At 40.2% G+C, this 26,453-nt stretch overlaps 1 protein-coding gene across 1 annotated transcript in view; it reads right to left on the minus strand.

Annotated features, from left to right (window-relative positions):
- Pdss1 (decaprenyl diphosphate synthase subunit 1) overlaps positions 1-26,437 on the minus strand; it is a 36,065-nt gene extending 9,628 nt beyond the window's left edge. The window contains exons 1-7 of the mRNA XM_034510810.2: positions 26,161-26,437; positions 20,689-20,753; positions 20,160-20,280; positions 17,360-17,490; positions 10,485-10,626; positions 8,565-8,676; positions 8,354-8,463 (exon numbers count right to left, since the gene is read on the minus strand). Of these exons, the coding sequence (XP_034366701.1) occupies positions 8,354-8,463; positions 8,565-8,676; positions 10,485-10,626; positions 17,360-17,490; positions 20,160-20,280; positions 20,689-20,753; positions 26,161-26,292 (813 nt within the window). The 5' untranslated portion in view covers positions 26,293-26,437. The remainder of the gene's footprint in view (positions 1-8,353; positions 8,464-8,564; positions 8,677-10,484; positions 10,627-17,359; positions 17,491-20,159; positions 20,281-20,688; positions 20,754-26,160) is intronic.
- Positions 26,438-26,453: the final 16 nt, after the last annotated feature.

The raw sequence follows: 26,453 nt of genomic DNA on the forward strand, positions 1-26,453 counted from the left end.
AGACTAGAGTTCAGGGTCTTTTGCAGGCTAAGCAGGCAGTCTAACATCCAGCTCCAACTGTAGCCCATTTTCTTACATTTATATTAATATTTGTGAGTATGCAGGAGTGCACTCTGGCAATACTTTCCTTCATCTTTACATGGACTCCAGGGATTGGTTTCAGGTTGGCAGCTTATACATGAAGTGTTACCTTGCAGTCCCATTTTCTTAAATGTTAGGGAATCTAGCTTTCTTCCTCCTGTTCTTTCAAACAAGATAAACAGTCTTTTGGGCCAAGAGCCACAAGACTAAATTCTGATAATGATGTAAGCAAACCTTTCTGGTATGCAAAATAGATCCCACTGTGTAAAACACTGGCTTCTAGCACTCAGTGCAATTGCTGGCTTAATGACCTCTGAGGACAACCCTCATTACAGGGTGAACTCTCATGCAACATAAAACATTGCCAAGCTCCTCCTCATCTGTAGCTCAGCTTGATCATTTCTTCTGAATGCAATTGTTTCTTGCTGTGATGGTTAATAGCCTCAAGTCTCAGTCTGGTTTTCATTATGAGAAAGATCTTCCCTAGACTTACTGTTTCCACCTGTCTCTCATCAAAAGTAACTTAACTGTATTAGGACTGTTTGTTTGCACTCCCACCCTTCCATGAGGAGACAAGGAAGACTTACAAAGCCCTGAAAAGCTCAAAACCTCAAACAAAAGCTGGTTAGTGCTGAGCATGCTAATCCACACTGATCCACCGAAGCTACTTCCTGCTGCACTGTTGAGCATGCTAAGCAGGCCCAGCCACATTTTCAGAAATCAAAGACTGGGAAAGAATAAGAGGGGAACTGGGGAGACATTCTGTTCAATTGGAAAGCAAAGTCTCTGTTGATGTTCAGTAAAGAAGCCAGATGAAATAGGTCACTGGTGATAAATAAGCACCCGCCTACTTCTTTGGTTCTCTATTAGAGACTGCATTCCCCCTGGACAGCAGCATGGCTAGGTGGGACAAGCTCTCCAGAAGCCTGTGGGATTGGAGATATGACTAACAACTATCAGTGACCCTGATCTGCTGCCTGATTCTTCTGTGTTTCAGTTTCCCCACCTGTAAAGTGGAGGAACTAAACTCTTACCTCATTAAAAAGCAGAAACTTGCCAATAAGGACTCACCTTTGGTGCTGTGGATATAGCTCAGTAGTGAACCATTTACCTAGCATATTGGTTTGGACTTAGGCACAACAGGCAGAATAAAAAAGAAGGAAGCATGGGAGGAAAAAAGGAAACAGGAAACTGATCCTCCTGTTTAGCTGCATATGAGCATGCATACCTGTCATCTAGGCATTCAAGAGGTGAGGCAGGAAGACTGCAGAGGTGAAGCTAAAGGATGCATGCTAAACTGCTGAGTCAGAAACAACAGAGTCCCCCTTCTCTTTTTCACTACGTCCAGGAACAGGATGCAGGCAGGATCTGCTAGTCATATCATTGCTCACTGTTATTTTTGTTGTTGTTTTCTTTGGTGGTGCTGAGGATCAAACCCATGGCTTTGTGCATGATGGTGAGAAGTGCTCTAGCACTCAGCCCCACTCAGCCCTGGGAATGCTCCTGATGACTTAATAACATATGCAGCTGCAATGCTGGCAGAGCAGGGCTAAGCTGCACACACTAAAAGGTCAGACAGCCACTTACTTGAGTAAGTGGTAAAGCTCTTCACTGCTTTCAAAAGCAAAGACCTGTGATCCACAGCAGCCCAGGAAGGGCTATTCTTTGCAAGTACTTTGTGAGGCCACATGGAAGTCAATGTAGAAAAGAAGTCAAGATATCCACCAGAGAAAGGCAAGTTTCAGGCCATTGGATATACTAAACTGAGAACAAAATTATTTCCATTCCCCACAAGCAGAAATAACTGATAATGAAGCAGTATCTAGTTGTGAGATTGCTATCTTTTCAACATAAAGACAGATATAGAAGCCAGAATTAGAAGCTTTCTTTCGAAAAATAAAAGTGGAAAACATCTTATTTTTATAAAGTCAATAAATTAGCATTTGTGGTACATAAAACTAGCACTATGAATTACTTAAGCTTTGAGGAGTCAAAATTTCTGTTCAGCTTGATGACTACTCTAAAGAGTCCTGATTCCTTTTATTAAAGTTAGGGAACAGAAAACAACAGTCAAAAGTATAAAATCAGATACAGTGTGGCACACTGCACAAAATGGCAAGAAGGCAAGATGTATGACACTGCTTGAACTCAGCACCAGAGAGATGCCTAATATCTTCCTGGAAGTGGGTAGAGTATGAAAGATGATAAAACCAAAGAAAGAGGAGCCTGACTCACTGTTCTGCCTGAAGCAAATGCAACAATCAGGCTGGGCTGTGCCCCAGTGCTTCTTTGAGGACCAAACATTATACCACATTCCCACAGATTTCATCTCAGAAAGACTGAGAGGTACTGATTGCACTGGAGGGGCAAAGTTTAACCAGGATCTCTTTTATCTTTGGAATGTATACTCACATTACCATACACTAGAGGTATTTTCTGATGGACAAATTTTACATGTTATGGTCTTATTTGTTTAAAACAGTGTAGAAGGCATGGTGGTGCACATCTTTATCCAGCACTTGGGAGGTAGAGGCAGGAGTATTTTTATGGATTCATGGGCTAGGCTCAGCAGAGAACTCCAGATACCAGGGCCTCATAGTGAAACCCTGTCTCAAAACAAAACAAACAAACAAACAAAAGGAATTACAGGGGCTGGACAGATGGTTCAGTGGTTAAGACCACTGGCCTGTTCTTCCAGAGGACCTGGGTTCAATTCCAAAACCTACATACTGGCCCACAACCATCTTTAACTCCAGTCCCAGGGTATCTGACACCCTGTTCTGACCTCAGTGGGAACTGCATGCACATGGTACACAGACACACAGGCAGACAAAACATCCATACACATAAAAAAAATAATAAAAAGATTACAAATTACCGTAGAGACTTTGAGTATATTCCATTATAAGTATAGTAAACCACTAGAGAGAAACATGTGCAACATTGTATCTCAAAGATCTGGAATGTGATCTTGAACACAGAAATCTCAGCAATCCAGAGGCCAAATCAGGAAGATCACTGGTTGTAAACCAGCTTGGGTTACAGGGTAAAATTTTGCCTCAGACAAAATACAAACCCCCTGCAAATATACAGTATTAAATGTGTCAAAGATAAATACAGACAACTCAAAGAGAAAGAGAAGGGGGAAGGGAGGGAGAGAGAGGAAACAGCCATTAATTGTACTCTGCCGCCTCATGGGCTCAAATTCTGAGAAGCCACATAAATGTGGAAGGAGAGAACCAACTCTACAAAGCTGCTGACCTCCACACAAGTGCTGTGGCAGGAACTTCTCCAAATAATAATAATAAAAACAGATCAAAGCCCCAAATAGCCATCAATGATCTGAATGATGTTTGGCTTCATTCAAGAAGTGGCAGATGTAATTCTGGATTGCCAGAAATGGAAAAATCTAGTGTAATTTCTGTTAGTGAAGCCCCAAGGAGAGAGGAAGACACACTCAGGAACTGCTGACAGTGATGCACATGGACTTACGGAAGGAGATCTGATGGTGCGTAACAAAACTACACACATAGTTGACTCTATCTTCTTCACACTGAAAGCAAGCCCTGGACACACACAGGCGTGGCCGTGCGGCTTGTAGCTCTGTAATGTGCTACGGCTACACATCAGACACCGCACAACTGTGGAGTTTTCTTGTTTTTGTGGTTGTTTTTCTTTTGGGACTCACTATATAGTCCTGGCTGGCCTGGAAATTGCTATGTAGACCAAGTGTGTCTCAAACTTTGAGATCTACCTTCCTGTTTCCTGAGTGCTGGGATTTAAAAAAAAAAAAAAAAAAGATGTGCACCACCACATACTTCACTCTGTCCAGCTGTTTTTAAAGTAAAGAATCTATAAACAACACGAAATCATCCAGAATATAGTGTAAGTAGGCAGCCAGAAGAAACACTAAGTAGTCTACTAATTTATTACAGGTTATAAAGAATAGGAAATAATATGTATGTATCTTACTTAAGCAAAATGAAACAGGAAGAACCCAAAGCACTAAGACCAATGTGCTGGGTGCAGGAGATGGGAGAATGGCATACAAGAAAGGGAGACATGGGCTTTGTTGTTGCCATCTAATTCCCACCAGATTTCCTGGGGAACAAATCATAGTTTTAACTGTCAGACACAGAGGACATTTGGCATGACTATGTATACAAATAAATGGCAAACCATATTTTAAAAACATCAATCCTATTTTAATATCATTTAAAGCCTCAAAGCAATTTCTCTAGCCAGCCCTCTCTGTGGACTTTAATATTCATTTGGCTAAAAACATAGAATATAGATATAAAATTAGTGGAGAGGTATGGTTTGAGAAAAATAGTGTCTTTTGTAGACTGAACTGATATGCTTCCTTTAAATTCTCAAAGCATGGAATCCCATTTGTTCTGTAATGACCTTTATCTCCAAATTCTTACCTCCTATCTTTGGCATGTCTAATTTCCTCTGAATGAATGTCTTTGGTCATATGTCTGCATCCCAAGAGCATATAAAAATAGACATTAAATACCTAACACCTCTGGAATATTTCCATCCACGGCCACTTATATAGAGAGATTATATTCAGAGCATCTGCACTGAGGCTTTGCTGTTATCTTACAGGCAGCTCTGGAACACTGCAAGCACACCTCCTTGTGGTCAGCACACAACACTTCTTTCATTTTTTTTTTTCCACTTTACCTTCTGTCTCCTTTTTTTTTTTTTAGATTATTTATATTTCAGATGTTATCCCCTTTCCCCATTTCCGCCCCACCCAGAAACCCCCTATCCTATCCCTCCTCTTCCTGCTTCTATGAGGGTGTGCCCCCACCCACCCACCCACTACCTTCTCCCCACCCTTGAATTCCCCCATACTGGGTCATCTAGCCTTCACAGGACCAAGGATCTTCTCTCCCACCTGAGCCTGACAAGGCCATCCTCCCTTACATATATAGCTGGAGCCATGGGTCCATCCCTATGTGCTCCCAGGCTGGTGATTTAGACCCTGGGAGCTCTGGTTGGTTGGTATTGTTGCTCTCCCCATGAGGCTGCAAACCCCTTCAGCTCTTTCAGTCTTCTCTCTAACTCCACCATTGGGAACCAACCCCATGATCAGTTATATGGTTAGCTGTGAGCATCTGCCTCTGTATATGTCAGGCTCTGGCAGACCTCTAAGGAGACAGCTGTATCAGGCTCCTGTCAGCATGCACTTCCTAGCATCCACATCTGTGTCTGCCTTTGGTGGCTGCACATGGGATGGATACCAAGGTAGAGCAATCTCCAGATGGCCCCTCCTTCCGTTTCTGTCCTACATTTTGTCTCTATATTTGGTCCCATGAATATTTTGTTACTCCTTCTAAGAAGGACCGAAGCACCCACACTTTGGTCTTCCTTCTTTATGAGCTTCACATGGTCTATAAGTTGTATCTTGGGTATTTTGAGCTTTTGAGCTAATATCTACTTATCAGTGAGTGCATACCATATGTGTTCTTTTGTAATTGGGTTTCTAAAAAGAAAATCTGGCGTTTTCTTGGGGGCAGAGGATGGTAATTCTAGAGATTGAACCTAGGAGTTTATGCATGCTAGGCTATGTTCTACCACTAAGTTTTAATCTCAGTCCTAGACCGTTTCATTTTTAATCAGAATTGAGCCTCGTTAAAATACATGTCTACTGGTTACTTGCTTACTTTTTATTGCATTTATTATACATTTACTTATGTGTACATGTGTCTCTGTATATCGTTTTCCACCACTTGGGTCCTAGGGACTGAACTCAGGTTAACAGGCTGTAGCAAGCACCTTACCTATTGAGGCCCTGTTTACTTGATAATCTCTGAAAAACACAGGAGCGCCTCAATTACCCACACATTATCTTTGGCTGTTTAAGCAGAGAGTAGTAATGATGCCTTTCCCTGGTGACACAGGTCCCTACGGTTACATCACTGTGTGAACAGTTCCTCGTCCTATGCAGAACTGCTCCTCTGTGCCTAGAGAATGCTCATGTGGTGTTTTAGAGAGAGGCATCTTCACTGCTGTTAGTGTTTCTAAACTGCAGCAGCAAACTTGTGAATGTCTCTTAACTATCAATGAACTTCTCTTAACATAACTAGTAGTTCCTGAGGGTGGATTGCTCCCCTTTTTTTACATAGGCTTTTATTTTAAACCATGTGTCAGGTCTCAGGCAATTCATAGATCAGAAATGAGCTAAAGCTGGATTATAGTAAGATTTCTGGTGGCTAGATAAAAGTCTAGCATCCCTCAGGAGCCTGCGAAAAAGATTTTCCTTCCCCAAAGGGAGTCACTTCCCTTGCCTCTGGCAGAACGGCCATCAGAAAAGAAATACAGCTCCACTGACATGTACCCGTGGCTTCATGTCAAAGCCAGTGCACCAGAGTCCCTAATCACAAGTACCTGTTACATATTTCAAAGTTCAGACTACTTCTTTTTCTCTCTGTTCTGAACTCTTCCAAATGCCTCTACTATTTTCCTTCTCTTATTCATAACAGAAACCTTTCCCTTAATAATGGAGCAGCTGCTTTGGCAGCTTCTTTTCTGCACCCCTTAGCTAGCCTTGGATCACAGCAATCCTCTAGCCTCAGCCTCAAGACTTGGATAACAGGAGCATGTTTTTCCATCGGTTTAGGAAGACAGATCTTCCAGAAGAGGGTGTCAGATTTTTTAGTTATAGGTGATTGTGAGCTGCCTAATTTAAGTGCTGGGAACTGAACTTAGGTTCTCTTCAAGAACAGCAAACATTCTGAGGTTAAACTTTGTAAGATTTGACAACCAAAAGTTAATAATAAAGCATCAATGCAACAGCTTTATGATGCCCATTTATAAGAAGTCTGTCATAGTTTCATATCTTTTTAAAAACCAGTCCACTTGTAATTTCTTGCAAATGGAAATGTAATAGCTTTTTCAGGAAGACAAAGAGCTATGACTGTGGCCAGCCTGTCCTATGCAATTCACATCTTGTTTAATTACATCTTTTATGAAGAAAGTGTTGCCCTCAATTTTTCTTTCTGGCCCACAAGTATATGTTACATGAAACATGGCAAAATAGAGGCATTATTGTCAAAGGGCTAGGAAAAGGCTCCCTTTTAGTATAACTTTCGAAGAGTGTTCCAAGACAATTTACATCTGACCTTACATGTCTTCTTTCTTGTTGCTGTGATTGCACATGACTGTTTCATAGGACCATTGCTTGCCCAGGTTTCTTCTCTAAACCTGCTACTTTGGGATATGCTCAGATAAACAATGTTCTGTTTTTGAGACAGGATGTCATCTACAGCTCATGGTGACCTAAAACTCACTATGTAGCCCTGGTTGGCTTTGAGTATACAGTCTTCTTGTTTCCGCCTCCAAGGGCTAAGAGTACAGGTACCATCAAGCACAGCTTCTCACAGGAATAGTTTCATAGAGAGACTGTTTCTTATTTCTGAACTAACAATGACTATCACACATTTTAATACGCAGATTAAAGACAGCGATTTAAATGTTTGGATAAAGCTGAGAGGCAGAGAACACAACATAGAGAGGAGGTAAAGAGGACCAGACAGACTGAGAGTAAGTTACTATTCAATTTATACTTGGAAAATTATGGCTCAGATGTAGGAGATATAATAAAATTGGTTAGATCTACTATTTATGAACAAGTATGTAGAATACTAGTACAATCTAATAGTCAAACATTTTTCTCCCAAGTAAATATTTATGTGATAATTCAGTGTTTCATAACTTTTAAAGGTAAAATGTCAAAAATATCGTGTGATAACCATGACAAAGAGTTGCTCTTTTATATATATTTGAATTATATATATATATATATATTTGAATTATATATATATATTTGATTGAGAAATATCTTGATTTCATTTTTTTATCTATGACTGTGTGACATGTTTGAGAATGGACACATATGTGCCATGGCATATGTGCAGAGGGTAGAGCACAGCTCCTGGAATTGCTTCTGACCTCTCTTAGGTCCCAGGGTTCTACCATCAGGCTTCTGTGGCAAGTGTTCCCCTGGTAAGCTATCTTGCCAGCCTAGATTGGGAAATATTTAGATTGATTCTTGGGGGAGGAAACAGGACAGGAAAGTTCATTATTTCCATACCAAAAGAACACAACGAACGTGAAAACATCACAAAGTGTCTGGGATGTAATAGTTTCTCTTTGATGTCTGGAATTTTAGGATGCTATTTTAAGGTTCTCTAATTAAATGTTTCCACCAAGAAATAAGTGTGGGCTTTTTTCAACTTGAAAAAAGACAGAACGTACATACTGCTTTACAACTGTTGGCTATCAGGCTGGCCGTCTTCTTGAAGGTCTTTTCAAGGTAGTGGGCAAACCTTTCGTTCTCATTTTCTTTCGACCCTAGCTGAAGAAATTCACCTATCAAGAAAGAGAAGGGTTACTTGAGTTATGGTTTTATTGTCTGGGTAAATACCAGAATTGGTATTCTAAATAAAAAAGAAAAGTCAGAATGGACTTACCACGTACCAAATCTTCAATAACTTGGGCTAACATAGATACAACAGCAGTGTTTCCAATCCGTGCCAGAGCTATAGATGCCGCAGAAAGAATTAAATCTCCAGCAAGAACAGCCTGGAAAAGGAGAATAAAGCATCACAGATAAAAAGCTCACAGCTGTCTCAGTAGTTAAGCACTTGCCCAGCATACACAAAGCCTAGGTTTGATACCCAAAATATCAATGTGCCCACAACAAATTATCAGTTATAGTGAAATTATATTGTACACTATACATGTACATTAAAGATATGCATCAGTACTACTCTATTACACAGAAACGCTAGAGTTCATGAAATGTTTTACTCATAGGATTTTCTGTTTTAAAAAGCTAGGCTGTCACAGAGCAGTGGTGGCACATGCCTTTAATCCCAGCACTCCCAAGATGGAGGCAGATAATCTCTTTGAGTTTAAGGCCTGTCTGGTCTGCATGGCAAGTTCCAGGACAGCCAGGGCTACACAACACAGAGAAAACCTGTCTCAAAAAGAGAGAAAAAAAAAAAAAAAAAAAAAAAAAAAAAAAAAAAAGGAAAGAAGGAAGGAAGAAAGGAAGCAAGCAAGCAAGCAAGCAAGCTGCCTTCCACTAGCTATGTAGGCAAAGCAGACTTTGAACTCTTGATCTTTCTGTTCTACCTCCTGAGGATCAGGGACAGTTATCACCATATCTCAGATTCAGTGGTTGAATCCAGGCCTTTTATATGCTGAGCATGAGTTCTAACAACAGAGCTACATCCCTGCCCAACGTAAAAGAATTTTCAAAATAACCATTTTAGTATTTATCTGTTCTCTAATATCTACAATACTGCTATTTAGCATATGCTTAGTAATTAATCACCATTTTGCAAAATTCATTCCAATTAAAGCATAGCTAGCACATGAAAACAGGAGGGAAGCATGCTTTATGTGAAAAACAATGTAAGAGGGTGGATTTGCTTCATGTACTTTGGTTTGTTCTCAACTATGTAAGCCTGCCAGTGAGGGCAATGTGTGGGTGAAGGCCTGCTCACAGAAGGCAGGCCTGCTCACAGAAGGCAGGCCTGCACATCCTCTTTTTCATTTGTTCAACTTCATTCTTCAACCCATAACTTATAAATCCTCAAAGCAAAGTACCTATTTTACATATTCTCTTCAAGCAATGCTTAAAAAAAAAAAAAAGGAAATAAGTTTTAAAATAAATATACAGGGTTCAGAGAAATCCTCAGCCGTTAAAAGCACTGGATGATCTTCCAGAGGACTCCAGTTTGATTCCCAGCACCCACATGGTGGCTTCTAGCCCCCTGTAAACCCACTATTAGGGGATCCAATCCTCTTCTGGTGCCCTTGAGCACCAGACATGCAAGTGGTGTGCATATATATGCATGAAGGCAAAATACCCACACCCATAAAATAATAAATCTCTTTATATATCAAATATAAAAACATTTGTGTGTGTGTGTGTGTGTGTGTATAAGCCTGTATGTATAGCAAATCTTATTAGGATCTTTTTAAGGTAAAGTTTTAATGGTAGAACACTATTTCTGAGATTTCTCTTGTAGTTTCTATTTGCTTTGACACTCTTGAATATGCAACAAGTTAACAAATGCTTATGGGTTCAAATCAATGTAGGTACTCTGAGTCCAACAGAAAAATGCATGATTCCGCATGAAATACTCATGAAAATGCTTTGCATTATAACTAGAAGAAATTCAAGTAAAAACAACAGAGACTAAGGAGAATCACTAGTTTGTTTTTGCTGTCAAGACCTTTACAGAGACAACACAAACCCTTGAAATTTCAAAGACCACATTCAAACAAGTATATTTACAAATCTGAAAAGCAAATTCAATCCCATAAGCATTTGGTTTGGTAAGAAAGAGTTTTCAAAGTAACAATAAAAATCATCATACCTTTTGCTCACCCCAGATTTTATTAACTGTATGTTTTCCTCTTCGAGAACTTGCATCGTCAATAACGTCGTCATGAACCAGAGTGGCAGTATGGATCATTTCTGCAACTAAGGCTACGGAGCGCTGGCTGGCTTGCATATCTCTAGTTAACAGAAAGCAATGCTTTTTAACAGACGCCGCCTAGAACCTTCTCAGCAATCATCTTGTGAAAACTGGATATCGGATCTAGGATAAAGAATTTTATTTCTCTAAGAGAAACTGTATAAAAATGTTGGCTGTTCTATAGACCCTAAAGACCCCGCTATGACAAGCAGATTTCAATCCATGGAACCACAAGTAGAATAGGAGAAGTGGCGCTTGCAATGGACCTCCACATGCATACTTTAGGATGCATGTGCCCTCACATTTCACACACACAAATACATGTATTTTATAAAAGTGGTTTGCAATGTTTAAAGATTTTTTGTTTGTTTATATAGTGCTTTGCTTGCATGTATGCCTGGTACCATATGTGCACCTGTTCAAGGTCAGAAGAGGGTGTCAAATTCCTGAAACTAGAGTTATTGATGGTTGTAAGATACCACGTTAGGACTGGGAATTGAACCCAGGTCTTCTACAAGAAAAAGAAATGTTCTTTTCTGCCCCAGTATAAAATGTCTTAAAGACTCAAATGCTAAGTCCCATGCGTACGTGCATGCAGTCTTTCTCTCTCTCTCTCTCCCTATTCTCTCTCCCTCTCTAACTAAAACTAAAATATATCTTAAAGAACCAAATGCCACTGTGCAAAGTTTTAAAAACTATATTAAATGAATATGACATGACATAAATTTTCTTTTAACTCCTATTTATCTTTGTCTGGTCTCTAAATTCATTTTTTTTTCCCCACAAATTGCAGGATAAGAACTTGCAAGGAGGAGGCTGGAGAGATGGCTTAGTGGTTAAGAGAACTCACTGCTCTTCTAGAGGTCCTGAGTTTAATTCCCAGCAACCATGTAATGGCTTACAACTATCTGTAATAGGATCTGGTGCCCTCTTCTGGTGTGTCTGAAGACCGTGATACTGTACTCATATACATAAAATAAATAAAATCATAAAAAAAAAAAAAAACCAACCCTGCAAGGTGATACAGCGATATTAATTTAACAGTAAAGAGGAAATGCCCCAATTTATTTTTTTCAGAATAGGGACTACTCCTTAAGCAGTCTTCTCCCCTTATTCCCAAGAAGCTGGGACTACAGGTGTGCAGCATGGCTTTCTGGCTTCTTGTGAACCAGTCATTGTTATAATACCATGTCTAGGAATTGTAAAACACTGAATTTCAATTAATCAAACCAGAGAAATTTGAGAGGACTCAAGCCATCCTGAGCATGGCCAACACGGCTGTGGCAGGCCTTGTACTTCTCCCCCTCTGCCTTGCTAAAGATTACATTCCTGAAGCTAGTTCCAAGGTCTGTTCCCTTACTTGGCCACTTCCTCCTCCTGAGGCTCACTACCAAGGTCCAGCTATCAAAGTCCAGCATTCAAAAGCCCTCTACTTAACATGCCCAATCAAAATTAAACACCTTATCTTAACAAGGTTTACCCTTTTGCCTTTATAAATCACCATTTTCCTGTGTGCCAGGTCTGCCTCCTCTCTACCCAAAGACAGTCCTTTGTCCTCTGGGACAAATACCTCTCCTCCCTGATCCTCTACCTCCTGTCTTTGTCTCTTATTCCCTGTCCTCTGTCCCTCAAGGGGTAAATAAATCTTTGTGCTAAGAACTTAGTCTTGCGGGCCCTGAGCCGGCATTTTTCCTTTCAACATCAATTACAGTTTTTGATACTATAGCATAACACTTGACTCATGTATTAAGAAAATGTTTATCATAGGATTGTATTTTATGAAGGGAGAAAAGGTCTTTCATAACAAATGACCTTTCCCTTAAGGACTTAATTTAACATCTGTACAAGTAGTGCTCATTTTAATTCCTTAGGCTCAGCAGAAAGTCATGACAACTACCATCATGAAAACAGGTGTCGGGCGGTGGTGGCGCACGCCTTTAATCCCAGCACTTGGGAGGCAGAGGCAGGCGGATTTCTGAGTTTGAGGCCAGCCTGGTCTACAGAGTGAGTTCCAGGACAGCCAGGGCTATAAAGAGAAACCCTGTCTCAAAAAGCCAAAAAAAAAGAAAAAAAAAAAAAGAAAAGAAAAAAAAAAAAGAAAAAAGACACAGGCACTCACTATACACAGGTATGTGAGCATCTTCTAATCTTGCTTTAAACAGGACTTTAAAGTGTGATGCTGTGGTGGTTCATCTTACCCAAAGCTTTAGAACTCAGTCTCAGCCTCCCAACTGCTTCCAGCCTCAACATCAAGTTTAAGGTACTGCTTGTTATACATTAAATATAATAATGTAATATCTATTATATAAATTATATAGTTACATAATTTTATTTCTGTGATATATAATATATATCATATATTAAATTTCACAATTCAAAACATAGAAGTTCCTAGTATTTCCAGATTACAGGAGCCTCTTTCAAGGAGGAAAAGGTAAAGAAACAGCGATAGCAGGCACAGACAAAAGCGATAGCAGGCACAGACAAACCATCACAGAAAACCAGTGCAGTGGGGCTGCAGACAGCACAGCTCACAGAAAACCAGTGCAGCGGGGCTGCAGATAGCACGGCTCACAGGGAGAGAAGGTTCTGGCATTGAGAGGCCTTGGGTCTGATCTCCAATATCAATACAAGACACTGCATTGGTGAAAGAGAAAAATCAGCAGCATTCATGTAGTTCTGAAGAGCTTGGCTGAATCTATGAGCAGATCCTTAGGCCTGCTGTTAGAAACTATATATTATCTATGGAAACTTACTAGGCTCTATTTTCTTTCAGGTCATACATAGGAAAATGGGTTTTTATAGTTTTAAAATATAAACAGTTTTCTAAGAATATTATCTCAAATGAATTTCAGCCTGACAAAATACATACTTTTGACTAATTAGTGGTAGAACTTACCTGTAAACAACTGTTAAGGCCTTTAGCCTTTGCTATATATTCCCAAGTTGGCCACCATTTCTATTATTATAAACTATGTCAACAAATAAGGCTCTTATTGGAAGGACAAAACGGTGAGCGCTCAACAAAAAGCCAGCATTTAAATATTTGTAATTTGAGGACATGAAATCATGTTGAACTGGGTGATATATGTATATAAGCCCAATACTTGGGAAGTAAAGAAGGAATATAATAAGTTTGAGGCCAGTCTGTTTTAGAAAACACAATCCCCAGGCACAGTGGCCCACGCCTTTAGTCCCAGCACTCAGGAGGAAGAAGCAGGCAGATCTGTGTGAAGTCAACCTGGTCTATAAAGCAGGTTTCAGGACAGCCAAGGCTGTTACACAGAAAAACTGTCTCAAAAATTTTTTTAAAAATCCTTGTTTTGAGGTACTGGATTTTTAAACTAGAACCTTATATAATGCTAGGCAATTACTCTTCCACTAAGCAATATCCCCAGCTCACAAAAACTGTTTGAAACTGTAAAGACTATGTATATATACACACACACAAGTGCCTTTTTGAATGGTTACATTGCTGATTTAATTGGAATTCTTGCTTAGTGTATTACTTGGCACTGTGACACACTTCTATATGAGAATGCATATAATTTTAGCTGACTTTTCCCCACACAATTACATTTTTATGTATGTTAGCTTATATCTGGAAAACATGGCCACTGCTTACCCTGAATATAGCCCAATGGTAGGACAGTGACCAAAACTTATAGACTACCAATAAGTTTACATTACTGTTAAGATAAAATCCTTAACATGCCAAATTGAGTTATTCCTTGGGAACTCAGGTACTGTTCCTACTTACTGCTGTGAAACAGCTGCCACACCCTCCCAGGTGCAGGAAGAGGTGACAAATAAAGTAACATGAGGAACAAGTGTTTTGTTCTGTTTTCAATTTTTTTTTGTTTTGTTTTGTTTTTTGTCTTGAAATCTGGCCACACTCTCCATATGCAATGACTAAGTATGAATGGTTATTCTGGGACCCTTTCCCCTCTTTGTTAGGTTAAAAAAAATGATTTTTAAACACAGAAGCAGGTACAACAATCCCCATATATTAGTGGGAAATGTTACCAACTAATGTCTAAGTAGATTTGAAGCCCACTTCACAGGAGGGAATTCACACTTGGCACTATAAATCCAAAAAGACTATGGTTGGGGAGGTCATAGGTGTCAGAGGGGGAAACTACTATTGTTTTGCTAAAAGATCTGTCAGGTTATCTTCTAAACGACTGTGTATGCCCACTGACTAGTACTATTGTCAGCCTCAGGCAGACAAGCCTCTTTTGCTGTGACCAGCAGTAACTAACTGATCAATGTGATTAGAACAAATGGCTGGTAAAGCTCCACCATCATGGACATTGATATCAGAGCCTGTAAGACTTCGGGAAGATCACCTGGGAAGGGTAGAAAGAATGTGAGTTTACCAGGAGAGGATCAGTATGGGAGGGCTGCACTCTTGAATTTACAGCAGCTGTGAGCACCTGCACAAGAATGTGCCTCTCAACATCCTGTCATGGAGGTAAACAATTAGGATGAGACCCCATCTCTCTCTAAGGATTTATGGTCAGTTAGTGCTGGCTTAGCAGGTTTGATAATGATATTCACTGGGTCATCTAACCAAAAGCAAAACCAAGAAGGTAGAAGAAGGGCTAGTTGGGGAACAAGAGACAGGAATGGAGGAGTGGTAGATTTGATCAAAATATATATTAAACTGATGAACAAGATAATAAAACTCATTGTTATGTGTATATAATCAATATATACTGGTAAAACACTTTGGAGAAAAGAAGTTGGGGGTTAACATGCCAATGAGTATAGAATCACTTCAATGTATGTAACAATCTTGAGTCAGGCCCACACATCCAATGCTACCTCTATACTGTTTTTCATAAGCTCTCTTTATCAGGTATCAGACAATGAAGGTGCAGCTCAAATATGCCCAAACTGTGTGTTACATTCCCTGTGTTTTCTGCATTCAACAGCTTATAAATATAATCAAATATAATATAATCAAAATTCAATATATTATATACTATTATATAATATACTGAAATATATTTCAATATAATCAAAATTTCAACTACATGGAATAATGGCTTTTTAAAAATCTTTATTTTCAACACATTAATTTTATTTATTTAATGTAGGAGTGGGAGACCACATGCCACAGCACTTATGTGGAGGTCAAAGGACAACCCAAGGGAATTAGCTTCCTCCATTTACCACATGGATCTTAGGTATTGAACCAAGCTGGTTAGGCCTGATGGTGAGCATATCCCCCCACCAAGCCATCTCGCTTATTAGGGAATAATGATTTTAGAGAGTAGAGAAAATGTTTTTTCTCATACTATATCTAAAATTAATAAACTGTCTTATGGGTTTTTTTTTTTTTCAAGAAATTCATCAGTGATTTCTTTAGAATAGTAACCTTTACCTCAGAAGTACATTTTTAAGTAAAATTTTTTTTTAAAAAATTATATTATTTTGTGTATAAGTTTTTTCCTGCATGTATACATTTGTGCCATGTGCATGCAGCACCTGCAGAAGCCAGAAAAGGTGTCAGATCCCCTGGAACTGGATATTAACAGTTGTGAGCCACCATGCAGGTGCTAAGTACCAAACTGGGGTCCTCTGCTAGAGCATCTAGTGCTCCTAATTGCTCAGGCATCTCTCCTGCTCCCAGAGACATTTGGCAAAGACACTGCTGGTTACTATCACCTGGCGGAGCACCCATCAGCTAGAAGCTTCCCACAGTGCATAAGAAGCATCAGAGCTGCTGACAACAGAGTGGTTGGGCAGCAGTAGTGCGGAGACTGAGAAAAACGTGTCAGTTTGGTCCAGAGGAAGCACTTCTGCTGTTCTGCTTGTCACATAAGGGAAAGTGGCTTAAGTGTTGGTTAAAAGGTTTCACTACATGTGCAGAACATACTATGGGCCCCTAAGTTTTGTGGAAGCCAACTCTGAGCGTGGCATGAAATGCTGAGCTGACTGGCACAGTTACAGAGCACTTTAGGCAGAGAAATATCTGCTAAGCAACAACATCTGATGCTCGTTTCTAAGCAGCATCATTAACATTAGTGGTAAGAACTTTGAGGCGGTCTTTAAAAGTACTATCTAGTGCGTCAGAGCATGGTCACTAGAGTCTGCCAGCAGGTCACTTGACATCATTATAAAGACATTTTGGCAATATGGTAGAACTTCCACAGTGAAGGGGGCTGCAGCTCAGTGGTGGAGCGCTTGCCTCACTTTGGATGATCAAACACAAGAACAGAGGAGAGTAAGAAAAAGATCTGGCCAAGCAAAGCAATAGGAAACTTTTAAAATATTTCCTAAAGGAAATAGGAAATATATATGTTTTAATGTTTTAAAATTTATCTATACTTAAGATTTGAGGATCATTGGTCATGTTTTCTTTAAACATTTCTCTTCTGCACAATGAAGGTCATAAGAAAGCACTCAATCCAAGGTATGTCCATGATAGCATGGTGTAACATTAGAACAAGCTTTGGATTAACTGCCTATATGTATAATGGTTAAATGAACAGCTACACATCTTGGGATTCTTTACCTTCTAATGGGTAAATAACTGGCATTCTAATGTTTCCAATATATTTATTTGCAGCTCAAGTTTTCTACTGGGTACTCCTACAAGTCTGTAAAGGGATGCTTACTTAGTGAGTCAGAGTCAGAATCTACACATGGTTTAGTGAAGTCTTAGATGCTGCTTCTTAAGTGAGTAATTAATTAGTAACTTATGAAAGACAATTTTCCAATAAAAAAAGAAAAGAACAACAAGTGCATGAAATACAGTAACTGACCGGGAGTTATTATGATGAATATTACAGGCTCGGGCCATTAGCACCACAATAATCGGTCTAAAGGCTTTTCCTTTGCCATCGAAGTAGTATTCAGACATGTCCTTCAATTCTCTGGTGGAGATGTGCAGCTCCTGAAAGACAGTTTCCTTCTTGTTAACATGGCATTACAGACATGCAGACAGGAATTCTGTTGTCATCAAAACTTCAGTTTTATCTTAGTGTACTCATTTCAATTGAGAAATTCAACATAAAAAGAATGTGTGGCTTCACCCCAAGTGGTATGGTATCAGTATGAAGGCAAAGAGTGCCACTTTTCCAGTGGGTAGCCAGTGACCACAGGACAAAGAAGGGCAAGAGGGTGAGGAGGCAGCTTGGGAGGCAGAGTATAGACAATGTGAAGTGTGGGAGCCTGTGAAGCAAATCAAGAGTGTCCTCAGTGGGGAGTCAGCAGACAAGAGGACAGGAAGCTAGGATGAAGTGCAGATCAGTAAGTGTATCTGGGCTTTATTTAGCAGAAGACATTTCAAGGTTCACAGAAGAAATGTAGAAAAGGCATGTTTTCCTTAACTGTGGGAAACTTAGTATTGAGGTGGGGAGACAATTTAGCCTCGAATCCAAGATCTTCCTGCTTCTCCCTACCAAGTGTTGGAAGCAGGAACTTCCAACATGCCTAACTGAGACAAACACTTAAAATATAGGATATTTTAAAAGCCCTGAACAAATTAGGAATAGAAGGAACATACTTCAGCATAATAATATTTACAAAAAAAAAAAAAACCAAACCCAAAACAGTTGCTAACATTAGTCTAAATGGGAAAAAACACTTTTTCCTAAAGCTGGAGTCGGTTTTCTCCTTCCAGCAAATAGTTCCTGGGGATTCAACTCTGGCTGCCAAGGTTGGCTGCATGTGCCTTAAGCCACTGAATGATTTCACTGGCCCTCTAATTACATTTTAAACAGAAACAGAAAAACAACTTTAAAATTTAGATAGAAGCACAAAAGACACCAGATAGTCAAAGCAACCCTGAGTCTACAACAATGACCTCAAAGTATACTCCAGAGCTATAGTAACAAATCTTGGCACAAAAACAGATACTTTTTAAGTGGAATAGAATAAAGATGTCCAACAACAGCACAGTTAAAGGGATTAGGGTCGATGAAATAAAGACTAGGTGACTCAGGAAAATCTGGAAGCTACAGGAACAGTTTCAAGGAAGAAAAATGGTAGTGAAAAGGGTGAAGGCAGAGGAAGACGAAAGCATTCACTGCATTAAGTAAGAGGAAGCTCCTGTAATTTGGAAAGGAAGACACAGGCAGTAGTGGGTAATGTAAAGGGGCAAGATCTAGACAAAGGGTTCAGAACACTGTGATGGAAAGGAAGGAGGCCGATACAGCATTAGGATGGGCCTGCTGAAAATAAGGATAGGCTGGGTGTGGTAGCACAGGCTAATAACTCCAGCATTCCAGGGGCAGGAGGATGATGAGTCTAAGGTCATTTTGATATACAGAAAGTTCAAGGTCTGCCTAGAGGTGGCATAGTGAGAGCTTACCTTAAAATAATGTAAGTAAACAAACAAACCAGACTATGAAAGACAGTGGTAGAATACTTCTCTAATCCTAGCATTCAGAAGGCAGAACAAGAGTATCACTAGTTCAAGTCCAGCTTGGGCTACCCAGGGAGTCTCTGTCTCAAAACGAAGCACCACACAAGGGCTTGAGTACTACTAGGTGATAGAGCACTTGCCTAGCATGTGCAGTCTTCTGTGACACTGCTAGTCTGTTGTGAGGCATTAGGCTAGACTCTTCACGGAAAAGATGGTAAATTCTAAATGGGGCACTAAGTTGACAAAGAGTCACATAACATTTTGGAGAAGAATTTTATTCATTTTTATTTTTTAATTTGTGCATGCATGCCAGACAATAACTTTGGATGTCATTCACTTTTCCATTTTGGAGACAGAGTCTGACCTGGAGCTCACCAAGAAGGATAGGTTGGCTGGCCTGCAAGCCCCAAGTACACACCTATCTCCATTACTATAACAAAAGTAAGCCACCAGGTCCAGCTTTAATATGGTTTTGGGGATCAAACCCAGACCCTCATGCTTTCACAGCAAACATTTTTCCAACGGAGCCATAATCTGTGGCCCTATTTGAGTTTGTTTTTCACTGCACAATTCACATCAGTGTTAGCAACCTATAGACACAAAGGCTATGTGATGGGCTAAGGTCATGGTTTGTTTTGACATGTGACATTATGAGAGGCCCAGGGGAATAGGTTTGCCATAATCTAATCCACACACTGAGCAGTGTTATATAATCCACATGATATTTACATGAGTTGAAAGAAGAAAGTCATAGTTGGAGCAGCTTAGCAATAGCACTCAGAATTAGAAACTGAACAGGCATATGCTTCCTGTACCTATTTTCTTTAGTTTTCCAACTCTGCAATAACAACTTTCTGTACAGTAACATGTACTACAACCCCCATACTGTCCAGCATCTGGCTCACACAGTTGTTCCTAAGGTAACATATGAAACCTGATATATGCAAACTGAGTGGGCACTGGCAAGACTACCTTTTCATTTGTTTGTTATTTGAGACAGGGTCACATGCAGTAGTGTAGCCTAGCTTGGAACTTACTATATCACCTTGACTAGACAGACTTGAACTTGAAGTCATCCTCTTGCCTCAGCTTCCCAAGTGCTGGGATTATAGGTGTGAGTCACCATGAAATGGCTGCATTGTGTGTTGGCTTCTAATTCTAAAATGTCACCATTTTCAGGAAGATAAAAGCCTTACCTTTCTAATGTCTTCATACAGACCTTTTAAGTCTCTCCAGCCAAGTTTAAAAGGATCACTGTACTTCTCACCACTCTGAGTCTGACTACAACAGCACATTGCTGGTGTCCTGTGATGAACCCTGGGGAGTGGAAATACACACAACTCCATTTTTAAGTAACTCAAACACATGCATATGGTGGAAAAAAATGACGTCAACTTGCTAGAAATCAAATTCACACCTGCAAAGGTCACCATAATTCAAAAAAATATACAGAATTCTAATCTTGCTAAATAATACATTAACAGGTGATTTTAATGAATAGGACCTTGACAGCCAATATCGGAAAAAGACTATATTATGTTCATTGTATTCTGAGTAGAATTCAAGTTTTACTATATGAATATTTTTTTGAAATGGCAGAGATCATGTAAAGCAGACTATTGTGATTTTACGTAAACATTTTGTTAGTCTAGCCTAATAAAAACTGGAATACAAGTTTACTAGCAGTAATTATCTTTGTAGCTCTAATAAGGATTATAAACTTACTGTGATATACTATGCATATTTGGGGAGGCAGACGTTAAAATCTTCATAAGACTAAAATAGGGTATCTGTAAAACAAAAGCATGAAGAAACCTATAAGAATATTCCTGGAAAACTCATTCATAACAACAAATATCCCCATAACTCATAATAAAAGATATTGTTCAGTCAGCCACTTATAAAAGGTTGGAAATCTTAGAGAAAAAGGACAGTTAGAAGTTCCCTTCCCTGATTATAAAGGTGTTATGTGTCATATCAGAACACAGGACTTAGAGGAAAGCAGAAGTCAGTCCCAGTGTGGCAGGCCTGTAATCTCAGCTACTAATGAAGCTGAGGTAGGAGGATCATAGGTTCAAGGTTGGCCTAGGTGACAGTGAGTTCAAGATCATCCTGAGCAACTTTTAGTGACCCTATCTCAAAATAAAGAGAGCCAGGGAATGCTCAGTAGAAGAGCAGTTGCTTAGTCCTCAGAGGTCAAAGGTCTAATTCCCAGCAGTATCAAAACAGAAAAAGCAGAAAGTAAAAATATCTGTAACAATATATCCATTCCTCTAAAAGCTGGGTCCATATTTGTTTCTACCTTTCTATATTAGAAAAGACGCAGCAAAACAACTTCCTTCCATTTAACTAAGACTGGTCACAGAACAGGGAAGACTAGATTATCGTTTAAATTCTTAAAACACACAAATGCCAAAAGTATCATCTGGGATGTTAGAAAAGATTTTACCATTAAGGAAGTAACTGACATTTACACAACACTGCCTGTGTTGTTACTGTTATTAAACATAGTTGGAAATGGTGCTTCTGGGTAAGTAATGTTTAGTAAATGAATGGACTAGGAATACAGCCCAGTGAAAGACTATGTGCTTTGCATGACACAAACCACTACCACCAATCTCAGGGCATTTTGATAATATGATCAAAGATCCAAAAATCACCTGGGCATGGTAGGGTATACCTGCAATCTCAGCACTTTGAGGTCAAGGGAGCAGGTGGACAAGCTCAAGGTCAGCCTGTAATACATAAAAAGGCTGAGAGAGAATATCAAAGAATTACAGTATACCACGTCTAAACAACTTAGAGGCAATAACAAATACTGATTCTAATGATTAATATTACTATTCCTTACAAAAGAGGTTTATTTTTATGTGTATGGGTGTTTAGCCTGAATGCATGTATTTCGGTTTGACAAGGTTATATATGGAAATAATGAATTTATGACACAGGCATAGGAACATCTGATGTTGGCATTTCTCAATAAGGGAATCTGGAATGACAACAAATGCCTTCCTCAATTTCTAGAGAATAGTTAGGATAAGTGATGTTCCCATATCTCAGATGTTTTTCAGAAGATAAATGATGTTGTACTTTATAGTACCTTGAACATACTAGGCTGTGAAGCAGGATTCTCTGCTGAACTGTCCTGTTACCAAAGGAGCTGTGATAATAAAAATGAGTCTTGTCGTGTATATTGTATTCAAGTGCTTGATTGCCTCAAGTTCCCTGGTTTCCTGCTTTGGTTCTCCAGGAGAGAGATCAGGAGGCTCCCAGTATGTTTATGTACCGCATATGCGCAGTGCCAAGGAGACCAGAAGAGGGTGTTAGAACCCCTTGGAACTGGAGTTATAGGCCAAGTGGATGCTGGGAATTGAAGGCAGTTCTTTTGGAATAGTGGTCACTGCTCTTAACTTTCTCTAGCTCATATTTTACTATTCTTAAAGACAGGATGAAAGCATTTTAAAAATTACTAATTTACTAATCTAATCTGGCCAGGGCTTTTATATAAAATATGTGAAAATACTTCTTGACAAAAAGAATGAATATAAAAATAAAATGTAAGTTTCTTGATAATAAAGTGTTATAGTGTTATGTTTTAAAACCTTTTTATTTCTTTCACAGAGCTTGACAACTAGTTTTGTTTGTTCCAAGACAGGATCTCACTATGTATCCCCAGCTGGCCTCAAACTCAGATTTGCTGTCTCTGCCTCCTGAGTGCTGAGATTAAAGGCATGCACCATCATATCCACATCTAGCCATAACTACTTTCTTAAAATTACATTTATTCATTTATTTATTCATGCATATCTGTTTGTACACAGGATCATGAGGCTCAAATTCAGGTCATCAGGCTTGACAATTGGGTGCCTTTACCCAGAGTCACCTAATCAGTCCACTTATGTTAGAAAACCTGGGTTCCAGAAAAGTCAAGAATGAAGGACTTGCAAGCATTACAATTATAAGCAAAAAACAACCTCAGAACTGTACATATTATCATCTCATTAAAAACCTCTATGTAAGCACCCAAAAGTAAAACACACAGAGACAGAACAGGGTTTAAAAACACAGGAACCAGTGTTTAAAGTAGTTATTTTGAACCAAATAGGATTGTGGGGGTGGGGGGTGGGAGTGGGGGGTGGGGAGATATCTTGCTTTAGTTACTTATTTTTGGTATTTATTTTCTGACTTTGCCTGAATGAACCATATATTGCTTTGGCTGTTAAAAGAAGACAAATGTTGACTTTGCTAAGCAGTGGCCAAGACGACTGAGGTCTGTGGTTCCCCACTACTTCACTGTCTATTCATTAAAGCATTAAGAACATTTATGAGCCACAGAAAATTATAATGTCCCCACATCCTAGCAACAGTTCTCTCTTTTGATTTTACCATAGGACAGCCCACTCTCCCCCTTTTTGGAATGGATGTCTTGATATGTAGCACAAGCTGGCTTTGAACTCACAGTCTGGCTTACTCAATCTCCATAGTAGCTAGGATTATAGGCCACTCTTTAGACAATCTACTTACTTCTTTTGGTCTCCTTAAGTAGCTAATTTATACAAATGTAATGGTTTGTTATGGAACCTTTAAATAAAGACCATGCCTCCCACCAATGCTTTAAGACAGTATCTTATTACACAGCCCAAGTTGACACTGAACTGATCCTTATGCCTTGACCTCTCAAGTGTTGGGTTAGTGTACCATTCTGCCATAGCAAGTGACATCTTAATGGAAAAGTTACATCTATTTAATCTAAGACCTAGTGGTGTTCCTCTATAAAATATTAAAACTGCATGGTTAATACAGGGTTACTCTCTGCCACTAGGTAGCTTAAATACTGTTAATTGTAGTCTTTAGAGGACAGAGCTTGGTGAACATATCAAAAATTTCCGGCTCGGCCACTTTGTGATATCTTTCTCTCCCTAACTACTCTTATGTATATTTCTAAGATATATATCTTGATATCTTGGCTGAGAATCCAATGCACAACATACATTTATTTTTATTTACTTTGCAGTCCTTGGGCTTAACTCAGAACTTTGCCAATGACCAACAGGTGTCCTGCAATGAGCTCCACAGAGACACAAGACAGTATCTATTCAATTATATCCCCAGGTCCTCAGCAAAGACTCAGGACAATATTTATTCAAATCAACCTGCATTCTACTTAGAGCTACCTCAGGGCAGTGTTTTTAAAGTGAAATAATTATGTATTAAAATGAAGCTGTGCAACAAGTTCTGGGGCTCCCTGACAATAGCAGTGAGAATAAGTTTTCCACTTCTGATTCTATTCCCTCTCTGTATCACTCACTGTCTTTGAAAGTCAACTCTGCCCCCCCCCCCCCTTTTTTTTTTTTGGTTTTTCGAGACAGGGTTTCTCTGTATAGCCCTGGCTGTCCTGGAACTTACTCTGTAGACCAGGCTGGCCTCGAACTCAGAAATCCACCTGCCTCTGCCTCCCAAGTGCTGGGATTAAAGGCGTGCGCCACCACCGCCCGGCAACTCTGCCCCTTAAGATGGTCTCATATAGCCTAGTTTGGCATTGAGCTCACTCTGTAGCCAAAGATTACCTTGAACTCCTAATCCTCCTGCATTGCTACTAAATGCTGGCATTATAGACCTAGTTGAGAATCGACTTTTTAAAATAAGAGAAATTTGGGTGTGATCACTTATGTCTAATGCACTGCCATAGGGATAGGGTTGGGGTGGAAACTGAGGCAGGACTCCTGTGATGTAACTGGGGTCATGCTTAGCTTGACAGTAAGTTCCAGGCCACTCTGGACTACAGTGTGATACCATCTTGGAGAGACAAATTTGGCTTAATTATTGTCCCTAAGGCTGTAGTCCTTGAGAGAACTGAAGTAATGAAAGCACTCATACCTGAAGTAGACACCTGAGTTCTAATACACTTATAGAAGAAAGTATTAACACATGAATGAGAAAAACATGATGTTGGACCATCAATTAGTCTCCCTTTCTGCCCAAGGAGACAGATAAGGATGTCAATGACAAAGATTCTTTCCAGAAAAGCACTCTTTTCATGGATGAGGCTTTGTTTTCTTCTTTTAGAAACAGCCAAAGCAAAAAGTATTCAATGGCATCTGTGGTATATTCATCTCTCCAAAACATGTCTGCATCCAGAGATAAAACCGCAAACGCTCTAAAGTCTAGCTTACAGTATTGACATGGATCCTGCAAAGCCTATCTTCCTCGAAGACTCTTCCTACATGCCCTCTTTCTCTTATTCAGTATTCTTTCTATATCAGCTTGCATTTTCTCTCCAAATTGTTTTTTTTTTTTTGATAATTTGTTATATGTATCCACTTTAGTACAAACCAGATATTTATAAATGCTACACATTTCATACTAGTATAGTGTTTGATAATTACACTGATGTATGAAGTGTACCATATCTTACTAAAGTTTAATAGGTAGGTGCTTTTTTTGGATGAAATGTGAACCCTCATATAATTACTGGGTGGCTGGAAAGGTCTCCAAAACCCAAAGTGAAAAACCACTAACTTCAAAAGTCAGTATGTAGATGTTGCCAGGTAAAGCCAACTGCACGGATTGGCCCAACTCACACAGAAGCCGTGAGTCATTTACAGGGCTAATCTGACCGAGAGAAAATGACATTGGAACCAAACGCAGTAGAAGGGAGTTCCAAGGAATCGCGCTTACTACTTAGATAATGATTTTACTTCAAAGAAGTCATAGGTCTCTCATGACACCCTTCGGCTCTTCTTCTATTGCCCTTCCAGCGCCTTTCAGGTGTGTGTTTTCTAGTAAGCACATACAGCACTGAGGTCGAGTCCACCCTGGCTAGCATTACTTTGCGTCGCCACAACACCCTTTCCGAATTTTGAGGCTAACTGGATCCGAAATCGCTAGCAAAGTGAGAGCAGAGGTCCCTTTGGCGCTGGTTGCATCTGCGGAAAAAACTGTGTGGTCCCGACACACCCCAGTCGCCCCGGCATCTCTCTTATGAGGGCTGCGCTCCGCCGCTTCCCCTACCTCAGCCTCAATGTCCCCTGGGTGCTCCGCACTTCGAGCCCCGCGACTAGTCCCACTCCCCTGGCGTCCCACCCAGGGGGGACTGCAGGCCTTGCGCACGTGCGCGTCCTCCCATTCATTCGGTCGCCCGCTGTCATTGGCACGGTGACCTCTACGCCGCGGACAGCACGCGCGTCCCGGCCTCACCTGCGCGCGGGTGTCCGAGGTAGCGCGCGTCCCGAGCGGCCCCGCACAGCCAGGACGTCCCGGCCGCGAGCTCCCGACCGCCGCTGGCCTCCAGGGGCAGCCGCGTCGCCAACACGACCAGCGCATAGCCATGGTGCGAGTCTGAAAGTCGCGGCGGGAGGTGGCTCCGCCTCTGCCCCAGGCCCAGACCCGGAGCCGGAAGCTGGGCACCGGAAGTGCGGGACGACACCCAGTTCCCCACCCGGTCCTCAGTGAGGTCTCCTGTCCTCTCCGACCCTCCTCGGAGCCACTGG

The sequence above is a fragment of the Arvicanthis niloticus genome, chromosome 8 (genome assembly GCF_011762505.2).
Source record: "Arvicanthis niloticus isolate mArvNil1 chromosome 8, mArvNil1.pat.X, whole genome shotgun sequence".
NCBI classification, from domain to species: Eukaryota; Metazoa; Chordata; class Mammalia; order Rodentia; family Muridae; genus Arvicanthis; species Arvicanthis niloticus.